Source organism: Melospiza georgiana, chromosome 4 (assembly GCF_028018845.1).
Source record: "Melospiza georgiana isolate bMelGeo1 chromosome 4, bMelGeo1.pri, whole genome shotgun sequence".
Taxonomy (NCBI): Eukaryota; Metazoa; Chordata; class Aves; order Passeriformes; family Passerellidae; genus Melospiza; species Melospiza georgiana.
Genome location: NC_080433.1, coordinates 73,033,798 through 73,056,693, shown reverse-complemented (window position 1 = coordinate 73,056,693; position 22,896 = coordinate 73,033,798). Strand labels below are relative to the sequence as shown.

The 22,896-nt window shown below is 36.7% G+C and overlaps 2 protein-coding genes across 2 annotated transcripts in view; one reads left to right on the top strand and one right to left on the bottom strand.

The window, feature by feature from the left end:
• PLCZ1 (phospholipase C zeta 1) overlaps positions 1 to 16,848 on the top strand; it is a 45,230-nt gene extending 28,382 nt beyond the window's left edge. Inside the window, exons 10-13 of the mRNA XM_058023309.1 lie at positions 8,483 to 8,655; positions 11,639 to 11,771; positions 13,223 to 13,372; positions 16,766 to 16,848. Of these exons, the coding sequence (XP_057879292.1) occupies positions 8,483 to 8,655; positions 11,639 to 11,771; positions 13,223 to 13,372; positions 16,766 to 16,848 (539 nt within the window). The remainder of the gene's footprint in view (positions 1 to 8,482; positions 8,656 to 11,638; positions 11,772 to 13,222; positions 13,373 to 16,765) is intronic.
• Positions 16,849 to 20,235: 3,387 nt separating this feature from the next.
• PIK3C2G (phosphatidylinositol-4-phosphate 3-kinase catalytic subunit type 2 gamma) overlaps positions 20,236 to 22,896 on the bottom strand; it is a 185,929-nt gene continuing 183,268 nt past the window's right edge. Inside the window, exon 32 of the mRNA XM_058022917.1 lies at positions 20,236 to 21,025. Coding sequence (XP_057878900.1) covers positions 20,873 to 21,025 — 153 coding nt within the window. The 3' untranslated portion in view covers positions 20,236 to 20,872. The remainder of the gene's footprint in view (positions 21,026 to 22,896) is intronic.

Genomic DNA, 22,896 nt, shown 5'->3' with positions numbered 1-22,896 from the left:
TGTCACCCTTGTTCCAGGCTGCCTTTCCCACTTCTTTCATTTCTCAGCTCCCCATATATCTCCTGTGACAAGTTACCTTCCCCATCCTGACTGTTTATATTGAGGTAGAGTTTTACATAACTACACAAGGACTACAAAAGTTACTAATTAGTATAAATTTTACTTGTTTCTGTGTTCTTATAAATGCTTATTTGCAGTACAGATTTGGACTTGGGCTGGGCTATCCAAGTATCTTCTCATTACCACACTGTGTGAAATTGGTTTGATTATGTTCTGTCCTTGTGGTTCATCCACACTTAGTGTAATTTCTGGATTATTGACTGGGGTGCTGCACTCTCTGTATGCTATCATTGCTATCTACACTCCATACTGCCATTAAAAACTAGTAAGTTTGTTCCATGCTTAGAGGAACAACTAGCCAGAGGTCCTTAATTTCAAATGGAATTAACCTCCCAGTCTTATCATGCTGCAATTTACTAGTTTTCTTTCTGGCCTGTAAATCTGCACACTTATCTTTGAAAGAATATCCATTTGTTAGATCACAGACAGGGCTGAAGTCTTTCAAGATTGCTATACTGATTGTTTACTCAGAGTATACTTTAATGAGAAGTCATTCTAAACATTAGTATGCAAAACATATGACTGCTGGTGCATAGGGAGTTTGGGCCCCTTCCTGGAAGAATGAAAAATATGTAGGAAGTGGTTAGATCTGCTCTCTTGGTCACTTCATTTGCATCTTCACTCAAAACCCCCTCCATTTTTCACATGGGAATAGGCTGATTAAAACAAATTCTCCACATATATAATTTCCAAGCTATGTTAGATCTATTCTTAATTCCCTAATCTGCTTCAGATAAGTGTTTGGCAGAACTATAGCTGCTCTCCACAATGCAACTCCCAGAGTGAGTGTATCAGTGAACATTCTGCTGATGTCCTTCCACTGATTTAACACAGAGTTTTGATTTTTTATGTCTGTCCCATGTCTCTATAATTCACACATTTTTGCGTGTGTGAATTATAGAGACATGGGACAGACATACACACTCTGCCTTTGTATTTTACACCCCATGCACAGAAGTGATCCCTCCAGATCCCTTCTGCCACTTCCCTAAAACTCTTCAAAGGACTCTCAGGTTTCCCCTATGCCACCTATTCCCCTTCTTACCTCCCTTCTCCTCCCCACACCTGCAAGTTTGCCTTCAAGTTCCTTTAACATCCATAACTTCTTCTGGCTGGGCAAAGAAAATGTATTAGGTTTTGTTCAAACCTAACATATAATACTGCCTGCCAGGCCTCTGCATCCTGTAATTATGAGAATTGAGTTATTCCTTCACTTCCCTTTAGTGATGGACCCAAAACAGTCTCTCTCCTGTACCTTGCCAGCAATTTTCTCTAAATTGCTTGGAACATATTAACTTGGAGCAGGCTGGCACTCAGCTAAAGCAGGATGAAATGGTCCAACAGGCTCAAGATTTGTTGGGGCTGAGGATGGGACATGTAATTGTGTAAACCTAATTTCCAGAGGAAGACAAGTTAAAAAGCTCACTGAAAAGTACAGAGTTTCCACAAAATAGCTTTTGGATATCGCTGTGCACTCCCTGTCTGTTCTCTGAAAATGGAGACTCATAAGAACAGGAGGTTTTGTGAAAAAAAAACCAACCCCACTTTTCATAGTCTGTGAAAATTAGTATGCCTTCTGCATACAGCTGCAGTGAGGCACTGGAAAGAACTGGTTTGGTGTATCCATGTCTCCTTTTTCTTTAGTAAATAAAATTAAACGGGAAGATTTATGCAGGGGAAGAAAATTCAGGGCAGTTATTTAAATAAACTGAAGGCAGTTGTTTTATATCAATTGAGAAAAACAACAAAAAATCTGAAACAAAAGAGAGCCTCAGTGAAAATAAAAAAAAGACTTAATTATCCTTTTGAATATGGCATTTCCATGCAGTAGGAAATGTTATAAATGTATCAAAGCACTCTATAGGAATGACCAAAACATGTCATAAGTTACAGGAGAAAGCCATGGTGTGGTAGGTACAGAATTTTGTTTCAGAAGATCCTATATGTGCTTTTTGGAGTGTGCATGAAATTTATATGCTGCTGTGAAAATTGTACTTGGATGATGGGTTTTTTCTTACTGTAGGTTTTGTCTTGGCCTGTGACACTGAAATGCAGCTTGGCAGTTTTTTTCACATCTGTTTTGTGGCTCAGTCTTGTGTGCAAAAATATGACAAAATATGAAAAGAGGAGGGATAAAGAGCTCTCTAACCAGTTCTGATTTCAATCTCTGAAGCAACCAAGGGAAAAGTTAGCAACAATTTTGGTATGCCTCACCTGTGCAAATCAAAATGGCTCAAATCTGACCCTGCTTGGGTGCTGTGTCAATAACTATATTATTGCTGCCTTCTATTGGCTTTAATAGCCCAAAAGTGCCTCCTTGGGAAGTGAAAAACTAGAGAAATCTTTTTTTTAATGTTGTCCCTTGAACTTCATTGATTTGATCCCCACTAAGAGTGAAGTGGTGCAGCTAATTCAAGTGTAGACCTCTACAAGATGGGTGGGACAATATGATTCTGCATATGAAGCTCCCCAAATGCACTCAACTTTCCTTTGGAATGGTTCCAAAGGTTAGGAGCTGTTTTGGATGAATGTTTCATGTTTCTTCTGCAGAAATGTGCCTGCTGCCAGGTTTATGAAAAAGCTCTTGGGCTACTCTGTAGCCTGATTCTTTTTAGGCAGTTTTTGGTGTGTGGAATAGATACTGGGACTTCACTTAAAAGCAAAGAAACATTGAAATTCCATTTTATCAGTTTTTCCAGCTGTCTTCAGTGCAGACAACCAATAGAGTAGTAAATAATTTATGTGGAGTCTAATAAATTTTAAAAGAAGATGGGGGAAAAAAAATTGCAGGAACGCAATTGTTTCTGAAGTCCTTGCAGATCTTGTTCTAAAATCTGTCAGTGATTCAGACTAAAACAGGAAGGGAAGTTGATAATATTCACTGTTCTGCCAAGAATCACAAGTTAAATAATTTTTTAAAAATTGGAAAAATTTCAGGTGTAAAATTGGTCAAATGACAGTCAAAAGATGCTCAGCCTTACACTAAAGTGTGACTTTCAGACTGATACATTAATTAAATAGCAAAAATCAATTTAGATTTTTAGACTTGATAATTTATCAGAAATACTTTATGTACTTTTCCCATGAGAACCTCACAAGAGAGGATCCCTACTTAAACCCTTCGCAGATATGCTGGGACAATGGATGACTCAATCACCTGACATCTTTTTTTCCAGTAGAACCACTTGTAATTAAGTAGGAACAATGTCAGCAATTATGAAGTGTATGACTGAATTCTTCACATTTCTTTTGACAGTATCTTTGGAGCCACAGTATTAAATTGGCCCAAAGACAATTAAAAAAACCATTATAAGCATATTATGTCACAGTTCTGCATTTATTCAGTTCTCAGAAGAGCAGTCCCTCTTCCTCCCTCACATTGTAAGTCATTCATAAATCAATTTTCTGTAGAATAAAAACAACCATTTCAAAATGTGTAGGTGAAAAATAAAGCCAGGAATTATCATTAAGCTTAATAAAATTTGGAGTATGTTAGGGGAGGGAAAAAAATAACAGTTTGACTGATTGCTTTTTTTTTTGTCAGGAAGAGAGATGAGATTTTGTATGCCAAAATTTATACTGTCCATAGAAGCTTGTAAGGGAACGAATAGTATATATATTTTTTTTTCAGGTAGGAAAAAAATGGGTTTTTTCTTTATATTTGGTCAGGTAGACCAAAGTCCTTGTTCATAAAGTTTGTGTGGGTCTCACCTATTTACAGGTTTACTCTCTTTCACTTTGAAGACCTTCCCCCTTGTCCTGTCACGCCCTTGTAAACAGTCAAATAGTCTTGTTCTATCTTTCTTGGACTCCTGAGATATTTCTGTAAATTTGGGCAGTGATGGATTGGGTGCAGCTGTGACCTGCATGTGAGAAGAAAGCCTAGACAGCCCATGCCAGCCTGGAGTGCTGATGTGGAATGAAATGCACAGTGTCCTCAAATCCAAGCACATTGATCATCTCATGGCCAATGGCAGCACTCCAGACCTTTGGGATACAGGCCTGTTTTCAATAGGATTTCCCAGGCTGTGTGCAATTCAGTTCTGATTTTGAATATCTAAGGCATAGATTTTTTTGTTGCATTCATTGTGAGTGGCCCACTTTAAGAACACAGACAATTGGAAAGAGCTGAGAGGAAGGCAACAAGGCTGATAAAAGTGTGATCTATTAAATCTCTTTAGATTCAAATGAGTGAGGTGAATCATGGAGATAGAAAGCACTGAGTGCTTTTTGCATATGGTATTTTTTGAAATGGCATAAAATTCATACACTTTGAGATGCATTTTTAAATGGCATAAAATGCAATTAAGAAACTAATTTTAAGAAAAATTGGTGATAAATGTGTCCTTATCCATTTTAAAATCTTCCCATTTGAATGGGAAAATACATTAAACCTTATGGTTGTAATATAGGTAATAGAACCAGGAAGCAAAGAACAAAAGATAAAGAAATACATTTTAAAAGTTCCACTAGGACTATTAATAAGAGGCAGGATAACAGACAAAGGATGTGCAGTTTTTCTCAGCTGCCCTAAAATCATATTCTCAGTGCTCATTTGGTTTTAAAAAGCTTTTGCTTTTAGATTATAAATCAATTATGTCTTGTGGTGCTTATGGAAGGTGCTGTATACGAATATTTAGAATGTCTTTAGTTCTGCACTTGGTTATGGGACTGACTTCAGATAACTGCTTGTGATACAGAGTTTTGGGGTCAAAAATAGCACTGCTCTGTGTATTATGCAATGGCTCATCTTTTTTGGAGCTGGGCTATTTCCTACCTTCCATTTGCTCTATGAAGTTATATAAGTTATTTACTATAAAAGTTATTTGCTCTATGAAGTTATTTACCCCTGGGGCTTACTGGCACAACCATGGCAGCTTTGGTGCTTTGCAAGATGATTTGATTATGGAATACTCTGATCTGAAGGGGACTTAGCCTCGTGGTTCTAGGAATACTTAAATCCATTTCAGGTGCAGGAGTCACACTGAGGAATTCCTTTGCTCAGGTCGTTCCTCAAGCCCAGGTTTTGCTGTTCTGCTTTGATTTTGAGTCAATATTAAAGGCTTTTGGTGCTTAATGAAAGGAATAAGGAAAAAGTTTAATGTACACAGTGTTAAAGATGCCTTTACTTCCCCATGAAAACCATACATTGAGATTATGTACTGCTCAGATGGTTTCACTGCAAGCTCATTTAGGCTTATTTCCAAAAGAAACTGTCAGTTTAAATCTCTCTTCATACATGCATTAAATTTATATTGTTTCATTAAACAACAGTACAAAGGATGTTATTGACAGTTCTGCTCTTGAATTCAGCAAAGCTAAAATGAAACACTGGGTAGAAATTCAGGGTTGTTTGCAGAAAGATGTTGCTCAGCCCATGCTGCTAGGCATAGCTTTTGGTTTATGATCCTTGCCATTTTTCAAGAAGTGTTAGGGCTATAACTGCACCTGATTAAAAAGAAAAACTGTGCATCAATGCACCATAAAGCAGTGCCCTGGGAGGCCCCAAGCAGCTATGAACCCTGTGAACAGTTTTAGTAGAGGTTTCCATCTCAGAGAATATGACACAAAATCTCACATTTACTTAATCACCTTAAAACTTGCAACGCAAAGAAACCAGCAGGTAAATGAAAACTACTGTTCCATATGTTTTTTAACTTATTCTAAGGTCAAATTAAATTAAGTGAAAACACAGCGCTGATGTTTGAAGATATGAACCCATAATAACATTGCCCTTCACTTGTGTTGCAAAAGTAATTTTCCTAATATGATAAAATATAAAGTATTCTCATTTTCTTGTTGCTGTTGTTACATCAGATTTTCCAGCTTAGTCGCCTATAAAGCTTGGTAAATTTAGCAGTAGTCTCATTATGTGCAATCATGTAATTTGGTTCATCATGTAGAAGCTGCTATTTGAAGCTGACTGTTCAATGTGCCTAATTTCAGTTGCACTTTTAAACCCACACATTCTGAAAGTGTGGCCCAGGAATCACCTGAGGACTGAGAGGTCCTGGGTTATCTGTGGTTCAGACTTCCAGGGGCCTCAGGGTTTGCAGCTCTTGTAGCATCCTCTGCACAGCTTGATTCAGTGTATTAAAATATGACAAGCATCATAGAGTACCAAATCTGGGGCTGTTTCTGGATGATGTGCTGATCATGAAAAGCAAATTGTGAATTACTGCCAAAACCATACCAAGAAAATACTTACCCTGTTTAAAAAAGGCAATGGTGTGCAAAGGGCAATATGAACACTGTGAAGTTTCAATTCTGTTGTTAAAGTTAAAACAGATTTCCTGTGTATGTTAATATAAAATCATGTCTGCATCTACATTAACACTTAGTTCCAAGCGGGACTGCATGTTGTGTTTTGCTGTTTCACATTTTTTTTTGTTTGTTTAGGGTTTTTCTAGACAGGGTTTCCAGTTGCTCCTACTTGCTGCATATTGGTTCATGATGCAGAGCAATCTTAGCTAGCACAGATGGGATTCCTGTCAGATTAAATAGCTGATGCACTCTGGGAGCACTTCATATATTCCACCCATTAATTGGTTTTGAGACTATGGAGCCAGGCCCGAGCTCTTCAGAAGTAACCCTACCAAAAAACACGTGTAGTGCAAATATCAGGTCCATTGTACCAGCTGCTTCATTCCTGTTTGTGTTATTTGCTACAAAACATTTTAAAAGGATCATCAGAGCAATGAAGGAACAAATAATTTTTGCATGAAAACAATTCTGTGTGTTTTCCTCCTGCGATAAGGATTTTTGCATTATGTCAAACGTTGATTCAATACATTCATATTATCTCATAGGAACAGGTAATAATGTCCTCTTCATGAATTATTATGAGGAGTCACTTGAACTGCTTACAGTCTTCTTTTTTCATTCCTACCAAACCACCAGTTTAAGTAAATGACTTCTTATCACTGTCTGTTTAACACATGTCACAGGTTCATAATGCCATCATTCACTGCTGATTTGACTTCTGCATTTTCTATTTTGAACGTGACAGGAAGCTCCAATGTACTGGAATAGGGGAAAATTTCATTAAACAGGTCTATTTCAATGTTGGCTTTATCTCATGAATTACAATATCCTGTTGATGAGAAATGTGATATTTTATTATTGGTACTGCAGCATACCAAAAATGTTTTGAACTGCCAAGGAAAGGAAAATCTGTCAGGCGTATTTTTGCAATAATCACCAGTACTGGAGGATTAAACTCCAAGAAAATGTATGCTCACATAAATTTAAGAACACTTTAAATTGCTTCTAGTTCTATAAACTTCTATTGCATTTTCACTGGGTGTTCTAACAGTAAACTAAAGCTTCTTAATCTTCTGGGTGAGATGTTTTTTTGATGAATTCTGCACCATAACTAAGGTTGGATACAATCCTGTGGTTTTGACTTCTGCACCAGAACTTTGTTAGCAGCTTTGGAGCGCAGGGTCTTGCTGCTCTAGAGAAACTAGGATGTGAATTCAGTTTTTAGGGAGAAAAAGGATCTCTCATTTCATATTCTCCTAGGTCTAATTTAGAAAGAAAAGGGAAAACAGATAGAGCAATGTAAAAATATCTATAGGGTAATTCTTAAAATGGGGTGCAGTTGTAAATAGTGTGCTGCTTTTGTGCACAAATAATTATGGGTGTATGAGTATGGGGATTTTTGAAGGGATTTTGAATGAGTTAGAGATGGAATTTCTGAGTTGTTTTCATGTGATTTATTTTTCTTATCGTCTACATAAATAGGAAGGGTGAGTTCAGCTCACATCTTTATGGTTTAGAAGGTTACAAGACTCCTAGTTATAAGAACTTTTAAGGATTTATTGATTAATAAACCACTGTAAATAAAGATATTTATGTTTTTGACCTAATCCTTAAATATTTCATCTTATGGACTCATGTTAAAGTGTAAGCTGTAAGCTTTCTTAGCCAATCATGTTATGACATATAAACTTACAGTACTAAACTGTAAGCATTCTAAACTCCTTGTTTACCTCTGTAACGACTTTTATTTTTTCTATATCTTAAACTCTAAAACTCTAAACTTTCTTCTTCTTAATTTGATGTGTTTCTGCTTTAAACTATAAATCCACATTCTCTCTTCTGGAACTTAAATTTGGAAACTTTTTCCAAGATCTCAAATAGAATCCTGTGTTTAATTCTAAGCTTTGGCTTACTGAGAATTCCTTACATTTCAGATTCCAGCAATTGAGTATCACTTAATTTAAGGGAAATAGCAGGATCTTACATATGAATTGAGAGATATAGATACCTTAAGCTCATTTGCTTTTTAAAAAATATTTGTTTTATAAAATGTTATCAAACCTAATTCACTAAAATCAGTATTGTTCTAATTTTCCAGTGGCCCTAAACTTCCAAACACCGGGCCCATTCATGGAATTGCAAGATGGAAAATTCCTGGACAATGGTGGTTGTGGCTATGTGCTGAAACCTGCATTCCTGAGGGATCGCAATACCACATTCACACCCCGAAATGTGGGAGCACACAGCAAACCAATGTCTCTGTCAATAAGGGTAAGGTTACTGAAGTGTTGCTTGGTTCCATAAAAATGGGAAAACAAATGTTATGTAGTTCAGATGCAATTGTAACCTATTTTTTTTTCCATTTTATTCTCATTCCTGTTTGTTGGGAATTAATATTTTCAACAAGAAAGGTAAAACTCTCATATAGTATCAACTGCTGCTTGGATACTTTCCAGTCTGTATCTCACTTATGTTTGCTAAAAATATGTAAGACTTCAGAGCCTCTAAGAGTCTGTAATAATACATGATTTTTCAGTATGCTGTATAAAGAAATATAAATAATGGAGCTGACAAATGGACCAGTTAATTGTGCTTGTGGAAACTGAGCTGAAAACACAGAAATCAAATGTGCACTTTGGGTGTTATTTCTTTCAATATCAATAATACCATGTGTACTATTATAATGCTAATTGAGAAATGGAAATTTTAAAGATAAGATAGGAAGCTTTAGGCTTTTTTTAAGTCTCATTATCTTCCTATGCATATATTAAAGATTATTTATAATCCTAAAATGGTATAAATAAGTGTGAAAGGAGGAATGAATTAATAAGTCTTTGAATTATTTCTACTTCTCCCAAATTATAATGTGATTTACGTCCCAAAAATACTAGAAATACATGTCATTTACTAATAAATGGTTCGAAAAGCCCTTTTTTTTTGAGATAAAGTAGATTTGTTATAATTGTTCACTAATTAGAAAACTCCCTTTTTCCAATGAAAAAGTAATATTTCTGAATACACAGAATACCACTGGCATAAATGCTATTTAATTAGCATATAATTAGTGTGTAATTGCTATTTTGTTTCTTTCAGACTAATAAATAGTGGAGATAAAGCAATAGTTAGTGACAATTATAAAATACTTACATAATGGACGCACCTAATCAAGAACATTTTAGTGTTCTGACAGTGAGCATACCAATTGTGAAAAGACATTGCTGGATGATTTCAGGCAGCCAGGCAAATGCATCACTTATTTTAGCCCTAATTTGGAGGAAGCTGGAATTAGGATGAGGAGAAACCCTGAATTGTAATGCAGGAGACAGAAAAAAATCATTGCCAGTGCAAAGGAAGTGTCTGAGCTTGGAAGGAGCTGGAGAAGAGAAAGGCAGTGTTTTAGACTGAGGACTTTAGACTGAGACTACAGGCTGGTAGAGCAGCAGTGGCATCCCAGTGGCTGAGGCACTGAAGGGCACAGAGAGCCCCATTCATTCTCAGCAGCAAAAACCAGGAAATGGTGGTTGAAGACAAAAGGAATTGGGAGCAGGAGTCAAAGGAAAAGCAGCTTCTGCTGGAAAAGTTACTAACTGGATGAATGGACAAATGACTTAACAGAAAGCAAAGATATAAAACATCCATGGGACAAATCTCTCAGAATGAATGAATAAAGTACAGAAAAGTCACATAGGGCCTGATTTTACTGAATTCATTATCCTCAACCTGATATGCCACAATTCCCATCAAGAGGCATGGAGCTTTTGAAGCACAGAGATATTCAAGGTGCTTCATAAAGAGTCTTCTCAGCCTAACAATTTTTATGTCTCTGCAGCACCTTGGATCTCAAACATGGATTGGATTTATGTATTTGGGTCCTAGTGTGCTCAAAAGAACTCAGTCTTTTCCCACCCCAGGGGAAATTTTGGCTCTAGCAATGGCTCATGCCTTGCCAAAAGCACTCAGGACATGGCAAGGAATCTCCCAGGTTCCCAGTGGGCAGCCCATCAGGGATTGCAAAGCTTTCTGGTGAAGGCTGTAGCTATTCACTAGGAAGAAAGGACATCAGTGTTTGCCAAGGCTCAAATATTTCAGACTATAACTTCTCTTTGAGCAAGGTGTTACAGAAAATACCTAAGCAAAAGCTGGAATTTGTGGGTTTTGATTGTTTGGGCGGTTGACAGGGGAATAAGAAACTCTTATGATGCTTAGTCCTGAGACCAGGATCAGGGGTCATATCTTGCAGCTGTGTTTTCAGGCTTGTAGATCTCTCCCAAGACATTTCATACACTGATTTCTAAAAAGCTGATTACTGCACAGATGTTTACTCTTTCCTAGGTGTCCTGAAATATAGATAGAAAGCAGACAAAGTTGTGACTTTCACAAGTCCTTTCTTAGGCTGGGTGCCAGATTACAGGGCAGTCTGAGACAAAATTTCCAGGTAGCTAACTAAATTAAGGAGAAAAACATCAGGAAGCTCACTAAATGAGGATTTTTTATGTTACTGTGTGAGACATGAGGCACAGGTGAGGGAGTCTGCTACACACCCTGTAGCACAGTGCAGATGTCACCGTGGGTCTTGATGCTGATCCACTCCCCACAGACTGGAATTCATGATCTTGATAGTAGAAAATGTAAAAATCACTGTAGACTGATTCCTCCAATGTTATTATTTTGCACGGTTACAAAATAGAATTTTTATGTGCAGCTATTGAGTAAAAACCCCTGAAAAATATCATTTAAAATATGGTATCAGTTTAATATATATATATACACATATATATAGTTAGTGACATATATATTATATATTTATTATTCACATATATATTTATATATTTAATTATTTATATATTTTTTTATTTATAAAGAGGGTGGTGAAACACTGGCACAGGCAGCCCAGAGAGGTTGTATGTGTCCCATCCCTATAACCATTTAAGGTCAGTTTGGACTGGGCTTGGAGCAATCTGATTTAATTAAAAATGTTCCTAAATATATGAATGTTCCTATATATATATGAATATATCCTAATATATATATTATATAAATATATACCACAATATTTCTAAAAATTTATCAACAAATTAAGTTAGATGAAATCCATATTATTGATTCCATTGTATTTAATATGTCTTTAATACATCAGTTTATGGCTGGTATATCCTTAAAATAATTTCTTATGAAAGGTATTTCTATTATGGTTACTATATGGCTGTGAATAGTTCATTCTTACAGTTATTTCAATATAACTTTAATTTTCCAGCTGATCAGTGGCCATCAGTTACCACCCAGTGCCATGTCAAAGACCAACAAAGCTGACCCCACGGTGCAGATAGAAATCTATGGTGTGCCAGAGGATCAAGCCAGAAAGAGATCTAGTGTTATAAAAAGCAATGGTGAGCAGCAGTCTGATTCTCTTGGCTGTGAACAAAGCACAAGAACATTTTATAAGGAATCACCAAGGAATTGTTATAGAGAATGCAATTATTATTTATCTCTAGACTAGGATTTTCTGGCACAAAATCTGTAGCAGAAGTTCATGCTGTGTGCCATTTTTCTAGACTGGTAGGTTAAGGAAGCACAAACTCCTAGCTGGGATTTTATTTGCACACTGCTGTGGGCTCATCCTGGACAGCAGCTCAGCCCCCAGAGCTGATTGCCTGCTCTCCCCCAGCTGGATGGGAAGAGGGCTGGAAGGGCCAAAATGAGAAAACCCATGGGTTGGGAAGACAGTTTATAGGTAAAGTAAAAGCTGCTTTACACACAAGCAAAGCAAAATAAGGAATTCATTCACCACCTCCCATGGGCAGGCAGGGGTAGAGCCATTCCCAGGGAAACAAGGGTTCATTATGGAGCTTTGTGTTACTTGGGAAGAGAGACAGTGAATGCCCTCCCTTCCTGCTTTCCCCAGCTGTGAGCACGCCACCCTTGCTAAGGAACATCCCTTTGCTCAGCTGGGCTCAGCTGTCCTGAGGCTGCTTTGCACAGTGAGAAAGACAAATCTCAACATTGTGTGAGCCCAGCTCAGCAACAGCTCAAGCTGCTGTGTAATCAGCACTGTTTGGGTTAAAAATCCAAAATGCTGCACCATAGGGGTTGATATGAAGAAAATTAATCCTATCCCAGCCTAAACCAATAGACAAATTGGTAAATTTAGACTTTTTTTTCTTAAGCAATCACTGTAACTTCATGACTTGTCTCATTTGAAGTTTCTAGTAGGAGTAATCCCTTAATTGCTTGACAGGTGAAGTGTGTACTCTTTGTTGCTGTCCTTGAGCACTCCCTTATCTTTATAATATAGATCTTCTTGATGTCTCAGACTACAACTTCCCTATGATCTCCCTTTTTCTGTATCTCTGTCTTCTACGCTTACTTTTTCTTTTTATTTAGATGGCTGCTGTTTTAAATCAGCCCCTGAATTTCTTTTCTCTGTAGGAACATTGCTAAAGACAAAGTAACACCTTCTGTTCCACATTCTTTTTTTGTCTTTCTAGTCAAGTGAGTGTTTTACTACCTGAATTTATTTACTCACTGTGAAAGGACAAACTTTGGCAAAAGCATGAAACTGGTATGGCCATAGGAAAATTCAGGTTGAGCAGAAGTTCTTAACTTGGCTATCCTTGGCCCATTTTGCTCTCTTTTAAGGGATGACACCAACTGTTTTAGGCTTTTGCACCTCTAGAGTCAGTGGGAGTCTGGTTATTTATTTAAATGGGCACAGATATCTAGGGAGAAAGAATGACTCTTTACCAGTTCAGACTAGTGATAGCAGGTACAATAATTCAGTTACTGAGTAGAAAAAAAGAGAAATCACATTCGAATCCTGTTTCTTTTCTCTTTGCCTTAGCTTTGTGTCCTAGATGGAATGAAACCTTCTCTTTCAACATCCAAGTTCCAGAGCTGGCAATGATACGCTTCTGTGTGGAGGATGAGGTGTCTCTGGTCAACAAGGACTTCCTTGGCCAATACACTTTACCTGTGATGAGCCTGAATACAGGTAGTACTTTTATGAGAGCCATCTGTAACAGCTTTAAAAAAATCTGCAACATTCCAAGCTTTTATTTTTACTGTAGCATTGAGAGACTACAGCATCATGCCTGTTTTCTAGAGGGAGATTGTCTAACTAAATGAATACATGGCACTCTCTGTTTTTTTAACTAATTGTATTCTCTGAATGCAAATCCATGATGTTGAAATCAAAGCAGTATTAATGACAGGAGATTATTCCCACTGCAGTATTCCATTCTAGATGGAAACTGCCCAGGTGGTATTTTAATTCATTGCAAGGAGTGAGACTAGTCAGAATGCTACGAAGGCAGCAGTTTTGTGCAATTCCTACTCAGATAAGTTCAAAATCTAATATCAAATTAAAACAAAACAAGCCACCAAAACTCCCTCAGGTAACCTATCTGCAACTTTTCAGAGTGGTTATAATGGTTATAACAATGGTTATAAATTAGACCAAAGATGGCAATTTTCTTGCTGGAGTTTCTTTTGTTAAGGCAGTAGAGTTCCTGGAACCTTTGTAATGAATAGGCTGCACATAAAGAGCAGACACAGAAGTCAATAGGCCAAGGAGAAAGGCTTATGTAAAATGGCTGTTTACTACACTGGCTTTCCAAAGCTATTTCTGACAAAACAAACAGCTTTTATTAGAGAATAAAGATGCGAAGGCAAAACATTGGAGCTGGCAACAGGCACTGAGCTATTTTATTAAGCTTAACAGGATTTTAAATGGCTTTTTTCCCCTCATGTTTGGAAGTCATAAAGCTGCTTGTGATTCTTAGTTGAGGTTGAGGAGTTATACAAGAACAAAGACATTACTCTTAGAGCTCAGTTGTTTTTCTACAACATAAATTTTTACACTGATAACCTTTTACTTTCCTTTTATTTGTATACTTCTGGATACTGAAAGAAAATTCAACTCACCAACTCACATCTGAGACAAATTCAAATATCAGGCACTGCTGCTTACAAGTGCTTGCAAAATTATTAATTGAGGCTTTTTTAGATGGCTTTTTTAGTGTGGCTTAATGTCTCTGTAGGATTAATTTTGGTCACAAATTAGGTATTCATATTTTGGAAAAGTAAGAACAGTAGATTTTTGAGGAAATATTTCCAGTGGAGTAATTCAAAATGCTAGGGAATAAGTTTAGGTGCAAAAACTATAATTGATGCCAAACAAATTGCCCCTTAACACAACATGAAAAAAAAAAAGTAATTTGCCATCAGGATGACCAGAAGCCATTAATAAAATGCTTCTAAGAAGTGAAATGATAAATAATTTCAAAATTTATTGCAACGCTTACCATTGAGATCTCTGAAACCAGGTCTGGAATGATGGTTTTGCTTTAGGTACCAAGGCTCTCTAAACAGTGAAATAGGAAAATAATTCTTGCAGAGGGAGTCACAAAAAGAAGACAAGGGAAGAACTGCCTAAAATGCTGAAGGATGAGCTAGGATTTCAGTCTTAGTCCTCAGCACTCCAATTGCTTTAATCTGTGCTACAGGACTGCCCCTCAGTCCCTAGGATTTGTATCCCTGAGGTGTCCCTGAGGGCAAGTTCCTTCCAAAAGCTGAGCAGCACTTACATCTTTTTATTTTCTTTGTCAGGTAGTGAGAAAAAGTCGTGCCATTTCCTCCCTCCTCTGCATTTTCGTTTGAAAGGATTCAAATCTATACCCACACTGCCTTCCTTTCCCCAGCAGCAGACTCCCAGCTACTTGTAGACTCCACTGGGGAGGAATGTTTGCTGCACAGCTGTAGCAGAATTTGATTTTCCATGTAGTGATTATGTAGCTTTACTCAGAGGGGCTGAAATTGAGAGAACTTCTCAGCCTGGGTGGTTAAAGGCAAATAGAAGGGGAGTTCTCTGTTACAGTCCATGTGCCAATGAATCTGCCATGGAGAATGCTAATACAGGACAGGAACTCAATTATTACCTCCATTATCATCCATGAGTAGTTAATTATTTAATGCAAAATGGAGCAATTTCAATTAAAAAAAAAAGTTATACTTCTCTCAGGACACTTTGTAGAATATTCTGTAGGTAGGAGCTAGAACACGAGTCTTCAGAAATTAATCTTAGTCCTTGAAGTGTATCTTTGGATAGGAAATCAACCAAGCCTTCCACATACTGTGTGCATGCCTTAAAAACTGATTTAAAATGAAAAGTGTCTGAGACCAGCATTAATATCTGCTGCCCAGAATCTGAACCTTAAATACCAGAGGAACTTATGTGTAATATGACAGAACAAGCGCAAATTGTGCCAGGGAAGGTTCAGTTGGACATCAGGGAGAATTTTGTCACTGGAAAGGTTGTCCAGCACTAGCAAGGGCTGCTCAGAGAGGAGGTGGAATCACCATCCCTGAAGGTGTTCAAAAAACAGCTGGATGTGGCACTTAGTGCCACACTCTGGTTCACAAGGTGGTGATCAGCCAAAGGCTGGACTTGATGATCTCAGAGGCCTTTTCAAACCTAAAAAATTTTATGATTCTGTATAAAAGAAGCAAGAAATTCCAAACCCAGGTTAGTGTGGGCCCCAAAGACTCCACAGGCAACCAGACACCCCCAAGTAGGGGCTTTGAAATATGCAGTTTTGAAAACAGAGATACTGATACAAAACACAGAATTACTTAAATACCTGGAGTTATATATACATAGACAGAATACAGATTATTTTTTAATCAAAAGTGACATTGTTTATTATTATGAAATAATGGACATTTAGTCATATCAAGCCATACAGGCTGGGGTTTTGAAGAAGAGATTGTTTTGTTTACTAAGCAGGTAAGTGAATTATGTTTGAAATTGAGAACTACAGCTTCTCCAAATGTTTCAACCAACCAGATGAACACGTTGTTTCTGATGGCATGACTTGTCTCTAATAAAGCAAATTACTCATATGAAAACAACTTTGTAAGATGTCATTGCAGAGTTGTTACATTTCATTTTTTTCTGCCTCAGCTGGACAGTGCACAGCTGCTGCAGCACCGTTCTGTAGGTGCCATCACTGCTGTTTCACATGCTGATTTCATTTGCTATCAGAACAATGTGTGCAGCACCTAACCTTGGGTATTACATTGTAACCTTTGCCCATGTTTAAATATCACTGGGCTAAAAGTCTTCCATTTGAAAAAATACCACATCCTGAAAAACATTAGAATTTTTCACTCTGTCACTAAAAATACCAGAATTGAAGTACTATATATATATATGAGAAGAAATAGCACAAATGGTGTTTAGGTCCTGTATAATTTAATTTTATTTTAAAGAGCTATTTACAGAATCATTAATTATGCCTTATCTGCATAGATGACCAAAAAACCACTCCATTCTAATATCTGTGCTTGTGGTTAATACACTAATAAGGTGTCCTTGTATTTCCAGGTTATCGTAACATTCCGCTGCTATCCAAAGATGGAACCAAGCTGGAATCTGCATCGCTGTTTGCTCATGTTTGGTTCTATTAGTGATGTTCTGCAGAAGAAATTATTCTGGGGGATTGTCCCCTGCTTCAATAAAGTAGCATTTCGGGCTTTCCAAGAGCCCAGGGGCCTGATTTCCAGACTGGCACATTCTCAATGACTTTGTGAAGCCAGTGGGGCTTTTATGGAAGGGATGTCCTGGACAAGGGCTACTGTCCTTGGCCGTACTGCTATTTTTCTGTAGGGGAAGACTGAGTTTGAGAAAACCTAAGGAGCTTTGAAATGCACGAGTGTTGGAAAATCCCAGCTCTATAGAGATGGGGTAACTGAAAGGTGTTTTAAAAGATTTTTTTCCATTATCAGTCTTGTAGAAGGTTGAGACATAAGAGATGTAAAACTCACCACCATTCCATCAGAAGCCACTCTATTTCTTGGTTACAATACCTTATAAATGTTTTTCAGCCTATTAGCTTTTGCCACACAATGCTGCTAATACTTCTAACCCAAATTATCTCTTTTTTTATCCTACATGGCCTTGCTGCAATGCATCTTTCACAGTTCTAATTCTCCAAAATATTTGGTCTTTTTGACAGACCATCTTTTAAAACTCGTTTCTAGTTCAATCTCTCTCTCAACAATGTCATCTCTATTCCATGGCCTTCCTAAGTCAGCACACCTTATCTCAGAGTTTGCACACACATGTACAAGGCTGTGTGAGCTTTCAGTCAGGTTTTGAGAGCCCTTTACAAATCAATTTTTCACACACAAGTCCATGGGACCTGATGAGATACATCCACAGATCCTGAGGGAACTGGCCTAAGCTGCTATCCATATACTTGGGAAGTCATGGCAGGCTGGGGAAGTTCCCACTGATTGAAAAAGGGGAAAATAGCCCACATTTGCTATCAAAAACAGTATTGAGGGAGGTGATTTTACCCTCCCGCTCTGCTCTCAGGAGATCCCAACTGGAAAGATGCATTCAGCTCTGGGGTTCCCAACACAAGACAGATGTTGATATTTTGGAGTGAGTCCAGAGCAGGGTCATGAAAATGATCAGAAGTGTGGAGCACCTCTGCTGTGAGGAAAGGTTGAGAGGATTGGAGCTGTTCAGCCTGGAGAAGAAAAGGCTCCAAGGAGGACCTTCTAGAACTTTCCAGTAGAAGGACAGATAGAGATTGGACAAGAGTGGGTGGTTTTAAACTGAAAGAAATTAAGTTTAATTGAGTATTAGGAAGAAATTCTTTAGTGTGAGGGTGGTGAGGCACTGGCACAGGTTTCCAGAGAAGTTGTGGACTCCTCCTGCTTGGAAGTGTCCAAGGCCAGTTGGATGGGGCTCTGAGCAACCTACAAAGTGTTTCTGGCCATGGCAGGGGGTTGGAATGAGATGATCTTTAAGATCCCTTCCAACCCAAGCCATTCTGTGATTCTATTATTCTCTGATTATTTAGAAACAATTCATAAATACCGAATATTTTTGTATATTTAAAAAATTCAGTTAATGTCACATGGAGCTAATTTCAAATTTATGACTAATTCTTGAGTGAGAATAGTCCAATATATACAAGAGATCAAGATAATTTTTAGGATATGAGTATGTGAAATTGACCTTTTTATTTGTTTTGAACAAAATTTTTTACCATCGTACCTTTTCAGGAAAAAGTTACCCGTACAACGTTCCCTTTAAATTTATAAAAAGTGGGTTCTGATTGGGCTATTCCTCTTTAGTCCCCACTGTCATTTTCTTACCTGAAAAAATAGTTTTGAGAAAAAAAAGTACTTAAAATCATAAAAAAACATATGTTAGTACTGGTACCTTTCCTTACCTTAGTCTTGAACCTCCTGCTGCCAAAGCAAGATAAAAAATTCCTGGGCTGGTTTGTAAAGAACCATGTTCCTCATAGGAGCAGGGAACTCAGGAAACACAGCACTCTGAGGAGAACCAGACAATTTTAGAAAAAGCCAGGGTTGACTATGTGTGTGAAGAGCTATGAGGACAACTTCTTGCCTACCAGAGCTATCAGTGTAGATCTTGCCCATAAAACACAATTTTTTCATTTTCTTTTCAGAACTGAAGTATTGTTGGCCTTCCACAGGACTACAGACTAATGGCAGATTTGTTAATTATGCAATTAATGGCATATTTGTTATTCAAATATAGGTTTTTTATTAAAAGGATGTTATATTGACAAGTTTCTTTAATATTAAACACTATTGCTTAAGTTTGCAGACAGTTCTTATAAGACATTTTAATGCTCTTTCTATTTATTGCTGTTCTAATGCTGTTTTATTTAATGTTGCTTTAAGATAGAAAATCAGGGCATGTGGTAAACAAGGGTTAGAAAATGTCACAGGAAATAGCACTGTTAGAAAATTGTATTATAGTTTTAACAAGGAAACTGAGACAGTGGACTAAGAGGAATCTAAAACCAATATTGAACTGTAAGGTCAGGTAATTTGATAACTTTGTAAGCTGCTCTCAGTGTGTTTTCTGTGCTTGAGTGACAAGGCACTTGATATGTTTCCCAGGAGAGCCCACAGCATAAAATTTTGGTGTCCAGATCTTTGTAGTGATGATATTCTGTGTGCCAGCCAATGTCCCTTGCACGTGGTAAATATTTTTCAGTTTCTTACAGCTCTGAACAGACTAATACTATTAATACTCAAACAGAGTTCCCCTCACCTCCCCTTACTGAGGAGGATCTTAGTGCACCAGTTTGACTGGGGAAAGAATTTTCACATAAAACCTGATCAAGTCCATTGGTTTGATGCTGAGAAAAACTCCAGCTTATTTAATTTCCTAGCTAACAGTCCAAGTCCCACTTCAGGAGCTTTATGCAGCTTTATATTCTGAGGACTGATGTAAATGTCCTTTGGGAAAAGAAGGCAATTACCTTCACTTCTGGGATTATTACCTCTCCGTTGACCACTTTTCCACCTGGTAGGAGAAATGTCAGTTTTGTCCAGTATAAGGTAATTTAAAATTTACAGCAGATCAGATCATAAATCACCATATCTCCTATGCCTTAAAAATGTGTCCCTGGCCCTGGAAAGGTTTATTTACATGGTCAGTGGGTCTGGCAATCATGGACACTTCACTGTGGCTGCTCACATGCCAAATGCTTAAAGATGTGCCTAAATGCTTCCTCAAATTAGAAAAAGACAGAGCCTGTAATTAGCATCTGTGAACTTAAAAGGAAGCACTCATGTTCATTATTTATTATTCATTATATATATTAATATATATAAACATATATTTTATAGCATTGAGGTCTATTCAATGCATGTATTGACTTGAACTCCTTTTGCAGCACAGGAGTGCAATGTGGGAAGACTGCTGAACAAATATCTGTGGTATATCATGATCTTAAATAAATGCCCCACTGAAAGATCATAATCAATATATTCTCTTTATTCACGAACATTAGCTTTTCCCTTTTTCTTTCCTCACACCAATGACCAGTTATATCTGCTTTTTGTGTGTCAGAATAAAAGAAACAACGACATATATTAATGACAAATGAATATCCTGGATTAAATGTTACATTGTATCAAAGCTTTTAAAGTTCTTAAAAAACAAAAGTATTGATTGGGTAAGATTTAATGTGAAATTTGCTGGACATCTGAAATATATGAAATATATAAACCATCCCATGGTTTTCTGGTGAAATCACATGCAGTGATGATAAATTACAGCATTATCAGCATTGTTTCAACACAGTCAGTGGAATTAATGGGCAAAGAATGAGCCCCCACACACTGACGTGTACAGAATTCAGTATTTTTACAGTAATATTTAATATTAACAAAACCAAGCCCTTCATTGCTGTCATAAGAACTTCCTGCATGTTGCTACAAGTCCTTAGGATGTGATTCCTTAAACCCACACTGGCAGGAATCTGTGGCAGCAATCTGTGGCACTTTTAAAACAAGAGGCTAATGGTTAGAAATGTTAGGATATGTGCTCAGGAGATGACTGCCTATTCTCAAGGGCAACTGAGACAAAATGTACCCTGGGAAATGGGATAAAGAAACATTAGTGGGCAAATAATTGAATCATCTTGGAGAACATTTAAATTACACTGTTTCCCAGTGGGTACCACTTTTCTTCATTGAACTGGACTCTGCTCAGTTGAATGTTAACAGCTCCCACAAATGTTCCTTTGCTTTTCACCACAAGCTTCAGGACACGGCCTTGGAGCTCTGGGACTCTGTCATAGACAATCTGAAATCATAAACAGTGAAACAGAAAAAAACCACACAAATTTGTTAATCTATGTGACAGGCAAAGCACTTCAATGCAGCGTTCAGGATGATGACTAATCCAATTTTGTGATAATTGCTTTAAACTTCCATCCAGAATAGTAAGTTATTAACCGTGAGCAAAATTCACTTAACTTAGCAAATTTACCTCAGAAATACATTTGACCTTATCTCGTTTATATAAAAAGATTCTACCTTAGAATCACGAGCTTAGGCTCATGAGATTTGATTATTTTAAAATAAATATTATTATTACTTCAAATCTTTAAATTACATAATAATTGTTATATACTATATAATAATACACTACATATAATTATATATAATATGCCTCATATAATTATTATATACATATACTATTCATAATATATAATATATATAATATTATATATATTATATATTATGTGTTAAATATGTTATAAATATGTTATATGTTATGTGTTATCTATAACGTACACAATATATTATATAGTATATATCATATATTATATATTATATCTATTTAAAATTATATATTATAATATCATATAGTATATATTTTAATATATAATATATAATTATATTTTAACAGATAATATAAACATATAAATATATAATATATAATATATAATATATAATATATAATATATAATATATAATATATAATATACATATACACTATATAATATATCATTCTCTATAATATATGCTATATTTTATATAGAATGATATATTATATAGTCTATATATTATATAGTCTATATATTATAATACATATTATATATTAAATAATAATTATTTAAAATATTATGTGAAAATACATCTGGAAGCTGTCTTGAACAATGCTTGAGAAAAAAAAAAGTCAGTATTCATACTTTTCTCTGTGAAAACTGGAAAAGATTGGACCCAGTTCAGCAAATGGAAGTTACTAAATTTAGATGTTTCTGATACTCCAGAAGTGCTGTTGATACTTCTCAAAATAAATGAGACAGTAATTTAGCATCTCTTAAAAAATTACTAATGCCTATAAATTTAAAATAGCTTTTAAATTACCTTAATGTTGTGAGAACACACTGGGACTAAGTATGAAATTATAATGGTGTATTTTCTGAATTTAAAAAAACCCTAAACTATCTGGAGCAATAACCTAACAAGAATCAGCTGCACTCAGAACAGATTCCCATGCTTCAGTCTCTGCATTAATAAAAACTGCTGAGTGAACAGGCTGTGAGCTGATAAAATGTGAAAGAATGCTCTCAGTGCAGGCCTGAAAGGTAAACTCCCTTTAAAGAAGTCCATTTAAGCTAAAATTTGTATGGCTGGAAATATTTTTGCTATTTTAGTAGCAGTGGAAAAACCCTTTAAATTTTAATCTCTCTATGCTGTAGAAAAGCAAACGTGGTGACATTCTCTCACTTCAGGAGAATGGGAAACTGAAACTGCCTGAAAGGCATTTTCCTGCTTGGATTTTCCATGGAATCTGTATCCAAGGCACTGCTGGGGAGGAGTGAAGGCAGACTGAGCCCCTCCAGCTTGGATCTCTGGGCTGGACTGATGAGCCCCCTCTGTACTCCCACTTGCAACTGCAGGAATTTCACAGGGAGCGTGGAATGGACAGGACACCAGGCAACCCTCACAGAAAGCACCAACAAGACCAAGAAAAGTCTTACCAGGGGTTAACATTTCCTTTTCCATTTAAAAACCTTTGGAAATAATAGTTTGGGATGGCTGTCCTGAAATTGGCACCTGGTGCTTTTTGGTTTTCATGTTTACTGTGCCTATTTTGCTAAATTGTCTCTGAATTACAAATTTCACAGCTTCTCTTTCACTCACTGATATAAAAGTGAGATGATG